This window comes from Lampetra fluviatilis, chromosome 11, assembly GCF_964198595.1.
Source record: "Lampetra fluviatilis chromosome 11, kcLamFluv1.1, whole genome shotgun sequence".
Taxonomy (NCBI): Eukaryota; Metazoa; Chordata; class Hyperoartia; order Petromyzontiformes; family Petromyzontidae; genus Lampetra; species Lampetra fluviatilis.
In genome coordinates this window covers 4,471,621-4,493,008 of record NC_136285.1, presented here as the reverse complement: position 1 = coordinate 4,493,008, position 21,388 = coordinate 4,471,621, and the positions used below count along the sequence as shown (strand labels likewise).

At 50.3% G+C, this 21,388-nt stretch overlaps 1 protein-coding gene across 10 annotated transcripts in view; it reads right to left on the bottom strand.

The window, feature by feature from the left end:
* Positions 1–21,388, bottom strand: part of LOC144934736 (dynein axonemal heavy chain 3-like) — an 864,594-nt gene that overhangs the window by 87,103 nt on the left and 756,103 nt on the right. For all 10 annotated transcript variants that reach the window (XM_078860821.1, XM_078860816.1, XM_078860817.1 and 7 more), the window contains 3 exons: positions 6,045–6,203; positions 2,782–2,889; positions 217–381 (listed from right to left, as the gene is read on the bottom strand). In XM_078860821.1, coding sequence (XP_078716947.1) covers positions 217–381; positions 2,782–2,889; positions 6,045–6,203 — 432 coding nt within the window. The remainder of the gene's footprint in view (positions 1–216; positions 382–2,781; positions 2,890–6,044; positions 6,204–21,388) is intronic.

Genomic DNA, 21,388 nt, shown 5'->3' with positions numbered 1-21,388 from the left:
ATCGTTGTCGTCTTTATATGCATGTTGAACCTCTTTCACACCGTACGCAGCCAACCCTGCTAATCGGAGGTGCTTGACCCTTACACCGCTGTGGCAGCGTCCCTCCTACCCCCAGTGGGTGGCGAGGCGGTGGGGAGGGGGGGAGGCTTGCTCAGCCGCAGTCGAGCGACGGCTGCTCCGAGCGAGGGGCGGCTGGCACCCGCTCGGCTCGCTCACCTTGGCCACTTTGTCGTAGACCTCGGTGGCACGAACCCAGCTGCAGAGGCCCTCGCACGCCGAAGACACGTTACGGATAACGTTCGGCTGGAACTCGGGATTGCCGATGTAGTCGCGGCGGACCTGCGCGATCACTTTCGGTGGGATGTTGTCCTTGTCGAACTCCTGCAAAGTTGGGAGGAAAAAAAATATAACCGAAGGAATATCATCCTGTTTATATAAAAAAAAAACGAAGTAGAAAGGAATACTAAGCTTTTGGTTTTGCCGCCCGCTCCAATAATATCCAAATTGTGCTTTCAGAGTCATGGCACGAGACACAGCAGGACGCAGTGAATACCCTGTGGCACAGAATGGCCCCAGGATTTAAAATAATAAAACTAATTTTTGCTTCCATTGACCTCTCTATCCACACTCGGGGTGGGCACTTTTTGTACGTGCCCTGCAAAGACTGTTCATCGTATGTTGATCAAACAAAAAAATGCAATGCTTAGAACTTAAATATATCTAAATTAAGCTAAACAAAAACTAAATTCAATGTGTTCTTTTTGTTGAGTCAGTTATTGGTGATGGGGTGGAGACCATTTCACTTTCGAGCCTAGTTTAATCAAAGTAAAAAAAAATTAAACGGTCTCAGGATGGCTTTTCGTGATGAAAAAAAAACTCACATTAATATAAAATGTTTATTCAGTCACTGAGATGAACTAGTTATTCACCTACTGGCCCTCTCTAGCCAATGCATTTATTTAATCATTTTATAATTGCAAAAGTTCCCACTTTACTGAGCCTCATCAGCAAAGTGTGGCTGAATAAGCAAATGCCACTGGGGGCACTGATGTGAGTGGTTTGAGATCTCTACAAAATGTGGAAGCCAGAATATTTCCTCAAAGCTAACGGTCAAGGCGCAGCCCTGCAATCACGTGCTCGCGCCAATGTTGGCAGAAGGGTATCCACAAGAGGGAGCTCTAGGGAGCCTCCCTAGTGGCTATTTTGGCCTACTCTTGCATGCTAGCCAGACATCTGGGAAGAGGTGGGAGAACGGACACTTTTTAGAAACATGCATTTAGAGTATATGGCTGCTATGAATTGCCACATGATAAGCCACTTCGTTAAGCTATCATTTTTGGCCAGGTCGCTTCTGAAAAAGAGCTGTATAGCTCAATGGGCCTTAACTGGTAAAATTTAAATAGTTTCGTTTACTCCACCATGCACGAATCTGCCAATCGGCTGTGGTGTTCTCTATTTATACTTTCTGAGTGGATGGAGGTGTCAGGATTTAAGAAACATGCAGCATTGTTTTAATTGCTGTACCGGGAGACTGAAACGGCTGCCTCTAATTATTACGCCAAGGCAGTATCCTCAGCAATGGTAGGGCACAGTAAACGACAATAATGAGAATGAAGAACCATACTCTTTGGTTCTTTCGGTAAAGTCGCGTAGAAAACGAATGATAGATCACGACGTTTCGATCGCCACACAAGCGGTCGTCCTCAGGTGGGAAAGATAAACAGGCGACTGAAACAGGTCCTTATTATCATATATACGGACCTGTTTCAGCAGCCTGTTTCGATCGAAACGTCGTGATCTATTATTATTTAGCTACGTGACTTTACCGAAAAAACCAAAGAGTATGGATTCCTGCAGTCACGAAAGCTTCAAATCAAGAATGAAGAACCAGTTTAATTCATGGCAAACCCAAAGGCTTCATTCAATTCGGTGAGATCCTTACAGAAAACATTGAGAATAACAAGACAGAGCCCGAAAGAAACCGAGAAGGACCCAATAAATCGAGGCACAGCAACATTTTGACAGTTGCACAAGCAAGCACGAGTCTACTTATGCAGAAGAGGGGGTTTACCAAATGAGTTTGCAAAGCAGCACTAGGCTAATGTAGAGATGTCTTGTGACCTACATTTAATTATATAAAATGATTTTTTGTTGTTTAAGTTTTATTTAAAACAGAAATGAATATGCGAAGGAAAACACACGTGAGGGGTCAATTAATTGGGGGGTCACAAGACATCTGGACGACCCTGTACACCACTTACAGTAATAAAATCTGGGACAGATATTAGTTTCCCGCTATCATGAGTAAATAAAAACATTTTGGAGCTGATCCTTACACAAGACTTGAAGAGACCTGAACCGTAGGCGGCATCTGCCAATGAGGCACCCCAATCAATAGGGCTGAGTGAATTATTTACAACAGGTAAATAACAAACGACATCGCAACGGGCTGAGAGACAACTCAACATTTTTAATAGAAAAGCAACTGTGAGTCTCAAGGGTAATCCTTGAGACTTGACACGTATGGGGTATCATATATGGACACATTTGCATAATGACAGACAGAGAACAGGATTTTGTATCATTTTCCCTTCGCTTTCTTTTTCTTAAAATGCTCAGGATGACCTTGCCGGCTCGCATCACGGAGACTCTTGAGGGGCAGTTATCTACGGAGGACACACGGGTGCAGGTCTACATTGCACACATTTATCTTTGCTGCTGTCAAGCCCTGGGCAAAAACAGTTTCTGACAAATGAAGAGGATTTAATTACTGAGCGCTACCTTCAGGGATTCCAAAAACTTCATATCTCCCAGCATTTTCTTGGACGACGGCCAGTAATCGTCCACCATCTTGCCATTTGCATCAGTCTTCTTCTCCGGTTTTATACCCTGAAATAAATAGGCAAAGCGTAAATTAAACAGGTCAGTTCGATAAATAATATCAACGTCAAAAAGTTTGTGAAAAGCAATCTATTTCCCTCAAGGAAATCACGAAAATTGTTTTTAATTAAGATGGGATGATAAGGCATTGTACGGCAGAATCTTTTTTTTTCTTTCGGAAATGTTCAATTAAAGCGTTCTAATGGATGCCAAAACACGTTCAGGATGCTGCTGAGCAGGACATGGCGTAGGATGCTTCTCCGTGCACTCCAAATGTCACTCCTCAACAAGCACGTGCTTAAACAGAGTCTGTGAGTCGAATGTTGAAAGGAGTACACTTAAAATAGCAATTACTGCACTTTGGAATCTGGTCATGGGCATTAATTTGAACACCAAATCCTGACGTAGAAATACTACGAGGAAATTACAGCTTTAGCGCTGTGATTTGTATTTTAAATTTTCAGTTATTATTCGATAAAAAAATAGAACTGTCAAAATATGCGGTATATATTAAATGTTACGTGAAAATAAGTAAAGTAATTATACTCAAAAGTACGTATTGATTCACCTGATTTCTGGTCACTAGACACAACCTCGAACAGGTTTTCCTAACCACTGGTCCCCGCAATTCACCACAGCACTGCAGGTCCAGGTTTATCAGTGTTATCTAAATACAAGTTAAGTGGAACACGCCTGCATATGTCTGACGATTGCTAATCACATCTGATGTGGAGAGTGCCGATTCAAAGTGGGGGCACTACCGAGATTAAATTCGACAAAGATAATGATCCCTCATAAAGCCTTAGCAGAGCATTATCGAGCACCAGAAAAGGTCTGCCAAGGCCTGCATGAAAGGGGTTTCTGTCGCTGGGCACACATACACACGATCTCTGTCTTATATGCGAGAACGAACTCTGTCACATGGGACACACACACACTGAAGATCTCTCCTTTGTTGAGGTGCCATGCCCTGGCTTTCCAAAAGAATGTGGAACAGTATATCTGGACTCCCCCTGTTCTGTCTGTGTAGTATGGTGCCAGCCTGAGAGGGCCACGGTACGCGATGCATTGTCATCGCGGCCACCCCGTAGGCGGGTATAGCACCAGCCCTAGCGAGGCTTGGGGTGCGCTGGGATAGCACGGGCACCGCGCACGGCGTGTAGTACGGGCCCCCACGAGGGGGAGCGGGAGAGTGTCAGCCCAGGGACAGGGTTTCCCCGGGCCAAGGCACTCTGGTTGACCCCGCAGACACGTGATCAGGAGTGTCCACAGAAAAGGCCCCAGGTGGGGGGGCTAGGGGGTGAGCACGTGTCCGGGGGGAGCGCTCGAGAGGGATCGAGAGGGAGCTAGAAGGCTCCAGAAGGCGGAGGGCGGAGCAGCCCCGACCCGTAGGGGGATATAAGGCGTGTGCCTAAGAGGGACCGGGGTCGCTGCATCCTACAAGCTGAAGCTCCACGTCCATAAGCTGAAGCTCTACATCCTGCAAGACATCAACACGTGGCCGAGGCCCCGAGTGAGAGGGCCTAACCCTTCGTAGCTGTAACTCCCTCAGTATAGCGTAGTTAGCTGGGTGGTCACCACCCTAGGCTGTATCTGGTGAAGGGGCAGTTACCCCTTTGTGTTAACGGGTTGATGTTACAATAAAAGTGTTGCCTCTAAAGAACAACGTCTGCGACTCAGTTGGACTCACTACATCTGTATGGGATAGTCCTGCCACCTCGCACGCTTCGGTTTTCTCCAGGTGCTCCGGTTTTCTCCAGGTACTCCGGTTTCCTCCGACGTGCAAACACTCATTAATTGAAACTAGATTCGAATTGGCCATGGACACCTTCATACATAGAAGACTGCAGAGCTCGGGGACAAATTTGGCACCTGCTCACCGCCTGGCTACCTTTCCCACTTGTCCGTGTTTCCTTGCTCCTCTGGGTCGTTCTCTCTCCACGAGAGTGAGCGAATGCTGATCTGTGCATTTAAAGTTGATATTATTATAACTTTAAATCAACACGCTCTGCGCCACACGGGACGCAAACGTACACATATGCACTTAACGTCTCAATCTTAATTTGAATCAGCACTCTCGATGTCATTCAGGTGTGTTTAGCAATCTTCGGGTGCATGCAGCGTGTAACGACTTAATTTAAATTGGAACGGAGGAGATTGGTAAACATGAACAGACAGAGACCGCGGTGGGTCACATGGACTGGAATTTGAGAAACTCTGATGTAGAAAAGTTAAATTGAAGTTATGTTTCTACGTACATTATTCTTTTCTAAAGCGTTCGCAAAAAAGACCCACTTCTACACATAATGCACCAAAAATAACACATTACCTACGTGCGCGAATATATTACGTGCAATACATCAGAGAGACAAAACAACCCCAGTTTGTTTAACGGACAATCTGAGAAAGTGCTGCTAGCTAAGCATCTATTTCAAGCCAGGTGCTTATTAGCGAGGGCATTGCCAGCACCACATCAGACTGCAACCGGTCGGTGCTGACGTTTACATCTCCTACCAAGATACAGTACTCAATGTAAGGTGAGCCAACCAGGATGAGAGCTCGGCCAAGTCCAGACGGCAATTGCGAATGGTGATGTACATTGCTGATGATCATCCACTTGCTGAGGTAGGCTGTCCTGGAAATGTTGTGACTCTTCCCGCAACATCAAAAAATACAAGTGCCGGTTTCCTGTCAGCTGCATAACAATGCACCACTCAACACAATGCACTTACATGTAGTGCCATCCTCCTCTTGCGGCATTTGAGACATTAATGTCCCCGCGATAAATCCTGGTGTTTTTTTCACCACTTGGGCGCAACAGTGAGAGCAGTTTAACACGTAGGCTTTCACGACCAATATTATCCGTAATAAAGGTTTTTGGCTATAAATCGCACGATGAAGTGGATTGTAAACACCAGCAAAACGTCGTACTCAAATTGTAGATGTTGTGGGTTTACTCTCCAACACACCGGTGTGCTGAAATAGTAACGAATTCGCACGTTTCATTGACGTGCCAAACCTTACTAATTGGCTGTGTAGGGTGGTGGTGGGTTTAACGACACATTTATATTTACGCGATCTAACCCCCAAAAAAACGTATTATGGACAGTGAGAACGACCGCGTGTCGTGGGGAGGAGGTGGTGGGTGGGGGTCAAAGGCCGACCTTCAGAACGCAGATTGCGGCGAGGGTGAGACGCACTCCGGATGGCGGGTTCTGCATGGTCTTCACGAGCGTGATGTCGCTCGACTTGAGCGTGTCGAGCGCGGCGATGGCGGCGTTGAGGGCGGGCGTCGCGATGCTCAGCTTCTCCAGGCACTCATCCTGCATCACGTGCCAGCAACGCAGCCAAGGTGTGTCAGCTATCTAGCTATCTAGCAACTCGCTATTTTTTTTTTATTTCACCCAGCTAAGGCCCGCTGAGTTTTAGAGCTCTTTTTCAGAAGCGTCCTGGCTATCGCACATGAAAAGAAACCACGGGATCGCAGGGAGAACATGCAAACTCCAAATATATAGGTGTCAGGGTTCGGTATCGAACCACTGACTTCCTCCTTGGCGCCACGTGAACAAAGTGTGGCCAGTGTGCCGCTAAGCCCATTTGAGCACAAACAATGATCATAAGACTAATGCCATTTAACACGCAGTAAGTAGGCTTGCGCGACCAATATTATTCATAATAAAGGTGTTTGGGTTAGATCGCGTAAGTATAAATGTGCCGTAACCCTCCACCACCCGACACAGCCAGTAAGGTTTGCCACATAAACAACGCGCCAATTACTTTACTACTTCAGCCATACCGTTGTGTTGGAGAGTAAATCCACAACGTTTACAATTTGAGTACGACGTTTCGCTGGTAATTACATCCACCATCATCGCCCTTTATTATGAATAATATTGGTCGCAAAACGTCGTACTCAAATTGTAAACGTTGTGGATTTACTCTCCAACATAACGGTATGGCTGAAGTAGTCACTAATTGGCGCGTTGTTTATGTGGCAAACCTTACTGGCTGTGTCGGGTGGTGGAGGGTTACGGCACATTTATACCTACGCAATCTAACCCAAAAACCTTTATTATGAATAAGACTCGTGAAATTTGCAATGCGCACAAGATTTCATGGATGTAAATGACCGTGACTCCAAAACCAAGTTAAAGATGCCTTTAAATGTGTAATGCGAGCAAGGATTGAGGGGGGGCGGAGTCTGGGTCACGTGGGGAGTGGGTGGAGTTAGGGTCACGTGGGAGAGAGGATTTAGGGAGAGAACCGGAAGGGGAAGGGGGAGTTGAGACGAAGTGAAACAGGAGGAGGCCACGCTGGGCAGGACGGATAGAGTGGCGCGGTCGCCACGCGGTGGGAGACGTCGACATTGTTAGCCATCGGTGTCAGACGCAGAGAGAGCTAGCGGCTGTGGGAGGCTAGCGGTATATGGGGCAGCAGTGAGCTAGAGAGCGGAGCAGCAGTGGGGCTGCCAGGCGGAGCAGCAGGGAGACTGCCTAACGGAGCAGCAGGGAGACTGCATATCGGAGCAGCAGGGAGACTGCATATCGGAGCAGCCGAGGGGCTGTGGAGAGGTCGTCGAGAGGGACGCGAGCCTGAGCGAGGACGCCGTGGTATCGAGATTCTACGAACCCATTAAAGGACAACGGAGATCGACATCTGCGAGAGAGTCCTTTATTACATTGGTGTCAGAAGTGAAACGGCATGTCAAAACAGCTCAGGAGGAAGACCGTCCCTGCACCATCTTCTGCAACATCTTCCGACGACGACCTCCCGCCAGCGGTGGCGCTACCGACGATGGAGGAGGAAAGCAGCGCGGGGACGAGCGGGGTTCCGGGCGTGCAGGACGTGGCCGCCTCGGTGGGCCCATCCGCGCGACTGGACGCTGAGGACGGATGGCGACAGGTGGCGGCGCAACTGGAGGCGCTGAAGACGGTGTTGGCGCAATTGTGCGTCCTGTGACGCCGGCGACGACTTCGGGGAGGCCCGGCGGGGAACAACGGGATGGGGCCTTGCTGTCGCCATCAGCCCTCTCGACCACGCGGCACGAAGACGCCATCTTGGGCGTGGCTGAGGAGGAACGGCGGGAAGCCGCCATCTTGCGCCCTCCGCCACGGGAAGTCGCCATCTTGCACACGTTGCGGAGTGACGCCATCTTGTCGCTGCCGCGCGTGTCACCATCGGAGGAGGACGGAGGAGCAAGAACCCGCAGCCGTCATTTAACAACGGTCAAAGAATTCTCCATCGGCGGCGATTGGAGCGCATTCGCCTGCCGGTTTCAAGTGGCCGTACGCTCCGCCAAATGGACGGACGCGGAGGCCCTGGAAGTCCTACCAACACTTCTCGACGACGAGTCCATCCGGTTCTTCCACTCCATCAAGGCCGACAAGAAGAAGACGCTACACGGTGTCTTCGAGGAAATGGCGGATGCGTACGAGCCTCCGGACGATGCCCATTGTAGATTTGTTCAGCGCCAACGGGCACCTGATGAATCGCCGGTGGCTTTCAGAGGCGCAGTTCTGGAACTGGCGATGGCGGCATACCCCGAGACGGAGCCCGATTTGTTGGAGCCCCTCGTGTTGGGCAAGATGCTCGAATTATCTAGAGACCTGGGGATCCCCATGCCGGTGTGCACCCATGATAAATTGACGTCCCGTGCTGTGGCGAAGTGCTTGGACGCTCAATTTAATCTCTGACGCTGGAAGCAGGTGTCAGCTTGGACGGGGGGCCCCATCGTTGAAGGCGGTGCTACGGGGTGGGATCCTACAAAGGCGGTCTACCTTCCTGACGACAAGGGTCCGCAGGAGTTGACGGCCGCCTCCGCCCAGTGGCCTGCTCGGGGGGGGGGACGGGGCCGAGGTCCGGCCCGCCAGCGCGGGAGCGCCGGGACAGAGGGGGTGCCGCGCGCCGGAACGACGTGGAGTGTTTCCGCTGCGGCCGTAAGGGCCACTTCGCCAGGGACTGTTGGGCTCGCATCCCGGGACCGCCCCAGCAGGAGGCCTCGACCATGGACGTCGCGCGGAAAGACACACCAGGACAGGCAAGTCGGTGCGCACCAGACACCCGGCAAGGCCTGTCACCTCATGCATCACCATCGCCGCGCGGTCCGTGTGTCGTTAACAACAAGGTGCCTCCGATTGACCCGTGTCGCTCGCTGACGCAATGGCGCCGATTGGCACGGAGGGTAGTTGCGGCCGCTACGGGGTCGTCCACGGTACCGGGTTCTATTCAGGGGGTCGAGGTGCGGATTTTGGTGGACTCCGGTGCGTCCGCGACCATTATTTCGGATGTCATTTTCCATCTTTTGAGCATTCCGCCAGGGAGAGTGCGACCGGTTTAGGATTCATGCATAGCGGCGAACGGGGGAAGTATGGGCATTGTGGGCCAGGTGGATGCCAACATATCGATTGGGGGGGTGTCGGCTTCAGGGACCGTTTTGATCTCTAGGTCCCTCGCGGTGCCCTGTTTGTTGGGGACTGATTTCCTGGCAAAAATGCCCATTCAAATAAGGGTTGATCAAAACTGCATTGAATTACCAGGGGGGCGGAAAATTTTGTTCCTACCGTCGCCATGGGGCCGGCCTGCCCCTGTTTGCCAGGTGCAGGCGCTCTCCGAGGTATCTGTTGACATTCCACCTGTTTCGCAGATGCTTATCCCGTTGAGATATCGGAAGCCAGTACCTGGCGTTGAGGGAGCGGCGGGGGTTCTGTTATCGCCGTCCACGGCTATAACGGGCGGCTCGGCACTGGTTGGGGCACAAACGATTGTCCGGCCGGGCCAGCCCCCGTTCTTACAGGTGCTAAATGGGAGTGCAGAGAATGTCAGTGTCCCGGCCGGAACGGTTGTGGATCACGCCACGACCGCGTTCACGAGCCATGACAACCGGGTCCGCCGGGACATGGTAGGGGGGGTTTCGGAGCCTACGGGACAGGATGACCGTTGGGTTGCCGAGTTATGTGGGGAGAATTCATCCCTGACCGGAGAGCAACGGTCCGCGCTTCGCACGCTGTTGCTAAGTTATTCCGACGTGTTCAGCTCGGATGATTTTGACTTGGGACGCACCTCCCTGCTTTCCCACCATTGATACGGGGGATGCCGCTCCAATTCGGTTGAACTCGCATCGGTTGAGCCCGACGGAGCGGGATCAGGTTCGCGGTGCAGTGGAGGACATGCTAGCCGCTGACATTATATCCCCGTCTAACAGTCCATGGGGCGCGCCGGTAGTCCTTGTGAAGAAGAAGGATGGGAAACTGCGATTTTGCGTCGATTTTCGGAAATTTAATAAGGTGTCCGTCGCAGACGCGTACCCCCTGCCGCGTATGGATGATTCCCTCGATGCCTTGTCTGGGGCGAAGTTTTTTTCAACGTTGGATCTCTCTTCGGGATTCTGGCAGCTTCCCCTCGACGAGTCCTCGAGGGAAAAGACGGCTTTCCGTACTCCGCAGGGACTGTTTCAGTTTAATTGCCTTCCGATGGGCTTGAATGCGGCCCCCGCCACTTTTCAGCGGTTGATGGAGCTGGTGTTAACGGGTCTGCAGTGGGAGACATGTTTGATTTATTTAGACGATGTCATTGTCTTTAGCCGCACATTTGACGAACATTTGCAGAGATTGGAGACGGTTTTTGCTAGGATGCGCTCCGCCAAATTAAAATTCAAACCGAAAAAGTGTCACCTACTGCAACGATCCGTGCGTTATTTGGGACACATAGTCAGTGCGGACGGGGTGGCCACGGACCTGGAGAAGACGGCGTGCGTCCGCAACTGGCCAACCCCGGCCTCGGTTGGGGACGTACGTTGCTTCCTGGGGTTCGCCTCATACTATCGCAGGTTCGTTCCGAACTTTGCTATGATCGCTAGGCCCTTGCACCTCCTTACGGGTAAAGGTCGGAGGTTCAGTTGGGGTCCGCCGGAGGAAACGGCGTTTCAGGGCCTACGCGATTGGTTGGCGACGGCGCCGACATTGGACTATCCGGATTTTGATCGACCTTTTATTCTGGATACGGACGCTAGTGACACTGGGATTGGGGCCGTTCTGTCACAGTCCAAGGGCGGCGTAGAACGCGTGGTAGCCTACGGTAGCCGTGTACTGTCCCCGGCAGAAACCCGCTACTGCGTTACTCGCCGCGAGCTATTGGCTATTGTCTATTTTCTCCGCCAATATCGGCCGTATCTTTACGGCTGGTCATTTATTGTGCGCACGGACCATGCGGCTCTGCAATATGCCCTGAGGGTTGACCAACCATCTGGCCAACTGGCACGATGGTTGGAGACCCTGCAGGAATTTTCCTTCGACATACAATATCGGAAGGGGTCGCGTCACGCGAATGCGGACGCACTCTCTAGATTACCACAGGGGTCCCCTTGCGCTTGCGCGTCGGGTACGAATAGGTGTACGCCGGTTCAGCTACCCCCTCGGCCTGTCGTGTCAGCTGTCGAGGTGCCTGGGGCTCCGGTGTGCCCAGGACCGGCCGATGGGGTTCTGAACCTGCCGCGCTCGGTATGGATTCGCGAACAATTGTTTGACGACTCGTTGGGGGCTTTACGGAGTCGGGCTGCGAAGGGAGCGGGGAGATTGCTGTCCGGTGGGACGCCGGGGGCCGCTCTCCGGGATAGTTTGCTCATGTGGAGGGAGGGATTGCATGACCGCTGGCGTCTGGTAGTACCGTCGTCGTTACGGTACGAATTGATTCGGACTCTGCACGGCGACACTTTGTTACATCTCGGGGTGCAGAAGACTTTGTTAACATTGCAGCGAGACTACTTCTGGCACGGCATGACGACTGATGTCGTCGGACACATTCGGGTGTGTCCCGAGTGTGCCCGGCGGAAGCCGCCTAAAAACCCTTACGTGCCGCCGGTGTAGTCTATACAAGTGTCTCGAATCAACGAGTTGGTGGCGCTGGATATTTTGGGACCCTTCCCGCCATCCGCTAGGGGTAATAAATATTTGCTGGTCGGGGTGGAATATCTTTCCCGCTGGCCGATGGCTTGGCCCTTACCCGACCAGTCGGTGGCGTCTATCACGGACGCCTTCCTATTTGGATATGTGATGGACAAAGGGGCGCCGGAGAGGCTACTCACGGATCAGGGGCGCAATTTTTCTTCCAAATTGTTGGCGGAAGTGTGCGCTGCTCTGGGAACCAAGAAGGTTCATACGTCTCCTTACCACCCGCAGACGGATGGCATGGTGAAACGCCTTAATCGGACGCTGTCGACCATGCTATGTCACACGGTTGACGAGAAACAAGCTGATTGGGACTTGCATATACCTGGGGTACTCTCCGCGTATCGGATGACGCCTCATGCGTCCACTGGGTATTCTCCATTTTTTCTCATGTACGGCCGCGAGAATGTGCCGCCGGTGGAAGTACAGCTGGGTACGGGGGCGAAGGGTCCTGTTAAACCTCTCCCCGAATACATTCAGGACACTATTCGACGCGTCACCGAGGCACGGGAGGGGGCCCGGTTGGCTACTGCCAAGACTCAGGCGCGAAACGAGCGTTGCGCCCGGCGCTCGACCGGTACATGCCCCTGACGAGTGGGGGACATGGCATGGCTACACTGCCCGCAGGTGCGGCCGGGGACCTCCCCTAAGCTTCACAAACCATGGCAGGGGCCGGTTAAGCTTATTGAAGTCCCTAACCCGCAATCCGCATGGGTTCGGTTCGGATCGCGGCGCTGGTACGTTCATACTTCTAGGTTAAAGCCCTACGTGGCCCCGCGGACGGATGCGTCATCCCCTGATATTGCCTTGCCGGTGTCTGTTGCGCCCGACGCACCTCTGCCCTTGCCTGTTGACTCTGCAAGCGCGCCTGTCGTGCCTTCTACAGACGAACCAGCTGTGACGCAGGCGGATGTGGCGAATCCTGCTCTGGGTGGGCCTACCACGGCGACGGGGCCACTTGACCCCGCTGCCCCTCCAACCCCACCACAGACACGGTTGCCAGAGACCCCGGACTTGGGTCTCCCTGGGGAACGGGACCTTGGCGTTGACGGGCCTCCAACAGCGGCGGGCGGTTCTACTCCCGTCGATCTTAAAACCCCGTCGCGTTCTCGGTCTGTGGGGGGACCGCCGCCCGTTCGTGACGGGCCGGCGACCCGCACGCGTTCAAAATCCCTTTCCTTTTGTTGATTGTTATTGTTCTTGTTGTTCTTGTTATCGTTGGTATATTATCCGTTGCCCAGTGATGCCAGACGGTTCCAATATTGCTCGCATTATTTTATTCTATTTATTGCAGCCGGGGACGGCTGGGTTTTCATTAGGGGGGGGGGTCGTGTAATGCGAGCAAGGATTGAGGGGGGGCGGAGTCTGGGTCACCTGGGGAGTGGGTGGAGTTAGGGTCACGTGGGAGAGAGGATTTAGGGAGAGAACTGGAAGGGGGAGTTGAGACGAAGTGAAACAGGAGGAGGCCACGCTGGGCAGGACGGAGAGAGTGGTGCGGTCGCCACGCAGTGGGAGACGTCGACATTGTTAGCCATCGGTGTCAGACGCAGAGAGAGCTAGCGGCTGTGGGAGGCTAGAGGTATATGGGGCAGCAGTGAGCTAGAGAGCGGAGCAGCGGGGTGGCTGCCAGGCGGAGCAGCAGGGAGACTGCCTAACGGAGCAGCAGGGAGACTGCATATCGGAGCAGCCGAGGGGCTGTGGAGAGGTCGTCGAGAGGGACGCGAGCCTGAGCGAGGACGCCGTGGTATCGAGATTCTACGAACCCAATAAAGGACAACGGAGATCGACATCTGAGAGAGAGTCCTTTATTACAAATGCATCATAGATGTCGGTGTAGATTGAATGCTGCTGCTAATGTGCAGCGAGATCGTGGCTCCAAACGGCGGGGGACTGCCATGGAGAAAGGACAGCTGGTCGTGATCATGGTCCTTGGTTGTAGAGAAAAGAAGGTTGTGAGTCACGCTGTTTTTACTGTGAGCTGCAGTGCAGGGTGACGGACGCGAAGAGAAATACAGTGGACGAGCAAAAGTAGAGGTGGCGTATAGTGGCACAGGCAGGCAAGCTTGCGACTGACCCCGCTGCTGCTGCTGGCAATGATTAGAAGCCAGTGGAGAGAGTGGAGGGAGATGCGAGAAAATATAGAATGTGACTGGGGATAAGGAAAAACGTGGCCGAGATGGTTTTGCAAACCGTTGGGAGTTTCTTGAGGTTACTCGATGAAGTTCAAATAGGGTTGCGGTAGTTGAGTGGAGATCCCACTATGCTGCCAGTGTAGGTGTTGGTGGTGATGAGTGTAAAGAACAGAGGTCCCACCCACAACGTTGAGGAGAGTCTTGTGGAGACAATATCAAATGCAATACATGGTAGTTTTGTTTTGGTTACATTACATGGGCTTCATATGCTAACTCAAATGTAGCAAATGGACAAATACATATGACCATATTTTTTTTATTGTAATACTAAGTGATAGGAAATTTGTATTTATACATTTTGGATTAAAATGTAACCACATCACTATATGCTCGACAGAACAGTGGGCATTTATATTTTTTACAGAGCGAACGAGTCAGCTATAGGCAGATGAAAAAGGGAAGGTCTTCAGCCTGAACATAAACGGGTGGCAGGGCATCGACAACACAGAAGGCAGAGGGAGGGAGTTGCAGACTACAGGGGCTTTAAAACACATTCCTGCGGAGGGAGCTGGTAGGAACGTTGGGTTGCTCGGTCAATGGGCAGGATCAACGGCGGCGTGGTGTATTCCGCAAATATGCCCGACTGTGAGGGCGTTGAGTTTTATAAAGGCACCACGGGGTGACCAGCCCCTCCCCACCCAGCCCCACCCTTCCCACCCCCCACCCAGCCCCTCCCCACCCAGCCCCTCCCCACCCTCCCCACCCAGCCCCTCCCCACCCTCCCCACCCAGCCCCACCCTCCCAAAACCAGCCCCTCCCCACTCTCCCCTCCCCACTCAGCCCCTCCCCAACCTCTCTCCTCCACCCAGCCCCACCACTCCCATTTTTGGATGCACGACGGACGGACACAATAATCCGCTATGGGCTAGTGGAACCAGGTGGTTCCTCCCAGTAAAACAACACTTCGTATACCCAATTCATGCATGTTACATGAGCTTGAAGAATCGATAGCAATGAAATAACTGATATATCGCCACGCTCCGAATGAAAGTCGTGCAATTTAGATTGTGGTAATGTGCTGCATAATGTGCAGTGTTTGGTCACCATCAACCAGTGCAAATAACTGTCATGTTGGCTTTCCCTGGGTTGTCGTTATGGGCCATCCATTTAGTACGTTACGCATGGAGGGGGGAAGGGGGGTTAACCCAAATGCGTAGCTTGCGTATGAGGGCTCTACTGACAATGTGCGTACGCATAGGAAACGGGGGGGGGGGTGAAGCCTCGATAATAATTTGTCTACATTGGCCTTCAAATGAGTTAGTCTGGCGGTGGACTATCCGTTTGCTTAAACACGTTAATATTTTTTATCCTTGATCGTTTCTGCGTGGATTAAATATCGGCCGTTCTATAGGATTCGGGGGGGAGGGGGTGCGTCAAACGTACGTATGCAGGTGCGTACCTACTCAATGGATGGCCCCTTACTCTGTTTTCATAATTTCACAATTAAACGTCAACTCAAGTTCAAGTGTCTCCTTGACCAAACACGCAAGGGGATCATGGTCATCTCCAGTGGCAGCCCTAACCCAGTGGTCGAACTTCCACAGCCCTTTGGTGGACATAAGTGTGCCCATAGGGTGACTGCTTTTGACATCATTTGTATATAAACCTCAGATAAAATAATTACATTTTCATGATGGATTGCACCAATGCGACTACGGGTTGTGTACTCTTACCAACAGCACCGAAAGTACCACTCTATGAGCATGATTGGCCACGTACGGGGCGAAAGAAGTTCAACATAGATACAGACGTGTTTATGGCGCATCTATAGTTTATATAACACTTAACTAATGAGTAGCGCCACTGTGGAGAATGCAAGTAACAAAATAGATCATCAGACGCCGCCTTTATACAGCTGTCTCTTCACGTAATAAATGTTAGTACATTTATAGCAAACCTTCTGGGAGTGCATAATTTTTGCAGCATTTGTTAAAAAAAAGCACGTTCATGTCTGGGGATTCAATGCACATTGCCTCATTAGCCCTGCTTGAATCAGACTTTCTTGAATCAATGCTGGTGAACTGCCAGATGCTACAGTATATTTATGCCGTTATACCTCATAGTACACAGTCATTATGCACTGCCATCGAGTATTATTGGTAAGGACATATAAAGGCAGGATTCCATTCTGTATCTCCCCATACAAATAAAGAAAACATGGGTTTTTTAGAAAACAAGCCTGACGCAGCTAATACGAACTTAAAGGTCGACACTGCTCTATATATTTCTTGTTTAAACAAACGCTGATTTGAAGCTTTCGTGACTGCAGGAATCACCTGATGACGGACGCTTGTGTTGCGACCGAAACATCGTGTTTTCTTTTATTATATTTTCTATCTACGTGACTTTACCGAAAGAACCAGAGAGTATAAACAAACGCTGATTAATAATATTGGTCTGGACGAAAACATACTATTTACTTTGAATGGATTCTGCGTATTATTAAATTGACCTTTTGATGTTGCTTACAACTGAAATCCCGCACCAAGGGAATCGTCTCAGTGCCATTCACCAAGTTCTCTCACAGCTATTAACCCTCTAAACCACTCCAAAGTATGTCGTTGTATATATCTCTGCAGCTTGATAATTTATTCATATCATGAGTATGATTGTTTATACCCAGGGAAGCCTTACTGAGTCTTTTAGACTCTGTTCCAGGAGGCTCCTCTCGAATACGTGTAACAGAGGTGACGTTGCCACGTGTGATCCCAAGTCAGTAATTTTAAGGTCAGCAGCTTTTCGGGCATTGGGATGTTTGTAACGCAATATCGGCTGTCGGATGAAACGGGAGAGCCCGTAGGTCACCCATGCAGAACAGGGGGACAGAACCCACGACTCCACGAGAAAGTGGGGGATTAAACCTGGGCCCTTCTTGCTGTGAGGCACAAGTGTTAACCACTGCACCACCCTTGCCATGGCAATCCTAAGAACATTCATTGTTTGCGCGGCACGTCCAGGTCAAGTCTCGTTTACGAATACAACAAGCGAGCGAGCGAGCGATCGTGCATTTTTCAACGACGCCACGGATGATCGCGATCGCTCGACATGGATGCTATGTTGCAGCTCACTGTGTTGTGTGTAAAGTAACCGACACCACGTGAGGGAAAGGCAGAGTGGTCTCCCTGTGAGCTTCTAGAAGCAAGCAGCCAGGCTGTAGTCATGGGATAGACAACGTGGTGGATCAGTTCAGCCAAAGAGCCCATTGCGTGCCCTTCCTTGTGTCTTTAAGTCAGTTTTTGTTTGAATTATTAATGACAAAGTGTTGAAGCAACCTTGACGTTTAAAGTGGTTGCCGTTATCCTTGAATACACGGCCATTATTAAACGTGTTGTTTAATTAGCATGTGTTAATTGCAACGGCTATCATTGTTAATTATCGTTATTACCCATCACTCAATGGGATAAAGAGATAGCGCAGTGGTTCATGCACCGTTTTACGAACCTGGCGACCTGAGTTTTAATTCCGGACACAATTAACAGCGTTAGCAAATTACATTTAAACCGGACCTTCCCCCCGATCCCCAGTTTCACCAACCTGTACTGATGAGTGCGGTGAAGTGATGTACAAACAAGCCCCAAACGTTCACAGCATGAGGATTTCTTCCAGCAGTGGTTTGAAAAAGGGCTGCGATTATTATATATCATTCCTTTAGAGCATAGCCAGCGTGTGACCCATTGCGATGGCATTCGCGTGAACTACTCTTGGCTGCCATACGCTGGGGTCTCGAGTGATTTTGTTTGATCCACGGATCACGAGGAGGAGCGATCAAAGTGGAGACACAGCGCCATTCACTTTGAGGGTCGCGGTCCCAATTCGAACGCCGACCGACAACTCAAGCGCCCAATTGTTATCATCGTCATTATTAATAATTATCACGGTTATTACGAATTCTTTTTGAAACCATCACCAATGCAGCATTCAATAATGTATCATGATTTCTACGACGCCTGTTCAAGGCTTACCTGCCATTGTTGTTTTTGTGCTGTCTCTAAACAAACAACACGTGGCTGTAGATACTCACGCGGCTCAAATCGCGTCCACTGCAGCAAAGATTGCCTTCTGTCTGCGTGTGTGTGTGGCGACACTCGTTCTCTGGCGATATAGATGCCTTGAGGATGGGTGCGCAAACACTGCCGGACAGCCGATTGCACACCATCATCACTTTTGAATTTAATATCACTGAGGTAATGTCCCTTGAAGGAACATTGCATAATCACAATATGATAAATCGTGGCTCTGGCAAGCATGGCGGAGGTGGAATCACAAGTGTGTAGCATGAAGGGTAGATTTGATATCATATTTCTGCATGTCAACTCGCGTTATTGAGCAATAATGCCAAACATGAAAATGATTCCAGCTGACAGATGCATGATGTAGGGCAAACTTCATTCCACAGATCTCGGTAATGTATTAATGTGTATCCCGTGCTGTACATTGTCGTGCCTACCACTGTTCAACTCACTTCTCTTGGATCAATAAATGTGAAGCCAACTGGCAAGGCTGCACTTGATGGGTGGCTAGACAACAGCGACTGCCTTACGAACTTGTCCCCACTATAGGAATGTGGAATTTCCGCTCCTGACTCAGGACCACTAGTGGAGAAAAAAATGTAAATGATTGTCAGGTCATTGCAAAAGAGTCTTTTAAAATAATGTCTCGTATGTACACCAACAAAATCATAGCCCTTACCTTTCAAATGTATAGCACACAATGCGATACAATAACTACCAAGTAGGTTTCACAGTTCTGCTCCACGGCTCTCCGATGTGTTTTTGGGGTCGTGCCGCGCGTCCTTTGGCATGATGTCCAACGTTTCGCTCCAACTTTCTGGGAGCTTCTTCAGGAACTGAGCGGAGTGGCTCATGTTCTCCCCTCGACTGTAAAAAGTTGACTGCTACTCGTGGCGTTCAATGTAGGCAGCCAATGCTACACATTCGCCTTTGTCCACTTGTGCGTAGAAAGCTCATCGCTTGGGCGTATTCGATGGTACCAAGGGTGACAGAACACCCGGTAATACAAGCAGAAAATGCATCAGAGCGTGATACAAGAACCACACAAACAGCTACTCCACACTTTTAATGTGCGCGTGGAAGTCACAGCAGTCGTCTGACGATGGGCACGTGCCTCGAAACTGATCATAACTCTCCGACAGTGCTCGCAGCGTTGAGAGTTCTGCACGACGCGTCCTAAGTCGTCAAGTCGCAGGGCAATCTTTAACAAATTTCAGCAACGTTGATGTTTGTCATTTACAAAAGCATTTGTCACACAAAGCTGTTTCGCGGCGACAGAAAGTGCGTGACCATCTGTGACATACACAGAAAGCCCTCCACTGCGATGATATTATTCCATAGCAATGGGAGGTTGCTCTCTCTGCTCTGCTGTGCTCATTGTTTAGAACTCTCTGCTTCTGGCCATCCACACCCCCTTGTACCTCTCACCAAAGTTAAGTCCGGACTGGAGCCTGATTTCTCTGCATGTCACTGACCATTCAACCCAAAATTGTCTTCTCGCCTTGAATGTGGTTTGGCCTTCATTCCGTTGTGGTCCTACACCAGGGGTCTGCAACTTGCAGCTCTGGAGCAGCATGCTGCTCTTTAAGGAACTGCTCCGTGTCGTTATTTTATTAAGGACCACCGTCCTTAATAAATATTGAGTTTTTTCCCCACCGAATTCGAAAAAAATGTCCCTTCTTATTCTTAGATTTTTTCGGTAAAGTCACGTAGGTAAAACATCAAAATTAATAAAAATAAAATAAAATAAAAATCACGACGTTTCGGAGGCAACACAAGTCTCCGTCATCAGGTGGGACCGTCACAGCCAGATTAGCTGCATCAAGTGAGGCAATGATTCAAGATGTAATCCCTTAAAAGCAAGTTGAGGGGGGAGGAGAGGGGGGGGGGCTCATCAGAATGTGGTAGCCAATGAATGGAACGTATCGGGAGGGAGGGGGGGCGGGGCTCAAAGACGGCACGGAGTGCCACGTACAACGCATCGGGAGGGGGAGGGGGGCGGGGCCAAAAGGATGGGCGACGGCGTGGACGCGGTTGAGCGCAAGCGACTACTGCTGCACACGCCAACGCATTGGACAGAGAGGGGGGAGGGGAGGCCTGATACACATGATAGAAAAGAACGAAAATGTCCATGTTTATACCAATGCTGGCTGAACAATGAAGAGAGTACTGTTAAACACTCGGTAAAGTAAAGTAAAATAGTGCCTGTCAGATAAGATGGTCCAAAAAAGTGTAATTAAGTCTTTTTTGCGTGGTTGATAACATCTTTCCAATGATTACTAAGTTTGTACCCATCATCACGGTTGAAATTATGTCTGTGTTTGTATATTTGTATGGCTTTGTGTACAAACCTTTGATGGTAGCCAGGAGGTTTGCAGAGAACCTTGGTCTCGGAAAAGACAATTTCATGAGAGCCCACCGAGTTGTAGCAATGAAGCCATACAAATATACAAACACAGACATAATTTTAACCGTGATGATGGGTACAAACTTAGTAATCATTGGAAAGATGTTATCAACCACGCAAAAAAGACTTAATTACACTTTTTTGGACCATCTTATCTGACAGGCACTATTTTACTTTACTTTACCGAGTGTTAACATCCCCAGTGTTTAACAGTACTCTCTTCATTGTTCAGCCAGCATTGGTATAAACATGGGCATTTTCGTTCTTTTCTATCATGTGTATCAGGCCTCCCCTCCCCCCTCTCTGTCCAATGCGTTGGCGTGTGCAGCAGTAGTCGCTTGCGCTCAACCGCGTCCACGCCGTCGCCCATCCTTTAGGCCCCGCCCCCCTCCCGATGCGTTGTACGTGGCACTCCGTGCCGTCTTTGAGCCCCGCCCCCCTCCCTCCCGATACGTTCCATTCATTGGCTACCACATTCTGATGAGCTCCCCCCCCCTCTCCTCCCCCCCTCAACTTGCTTTTAAGGGATTACATCTTGAATCATTGCCTCACTTGATGCAGCTAATCTGGCTGTGACAGTCCCACCTGATGACGGAGACTTGTGTTGCCTCCGAAACGTCGTGATTTTTATTTTATTTTAATTAATTTTTATGTTTTACCTACGTGACTTTACCGAAAAAACCTAAGAATATGAATCCTTGCAGTCACGAAAGCTTCAAATCTAGAATGTCCCTTCTTGCTATTTTGGTTGCCTATCCCCTGCCCTCGACCCTCCGCTGTTCACCGAGTCAAAAAACGCCACCCCCTTCCACACTGCGCCCACCTGCACAGCCCTGATAACGCAGCCCCCACCGCATTGCCTCTTCGTCGCACGGAGTGGAAATCAGGTGCAGATCGTTTTACAGTGCCGAGTTGAACTGCCAATCGCATTGTTACGAGCACGTTACTTTTCACGCA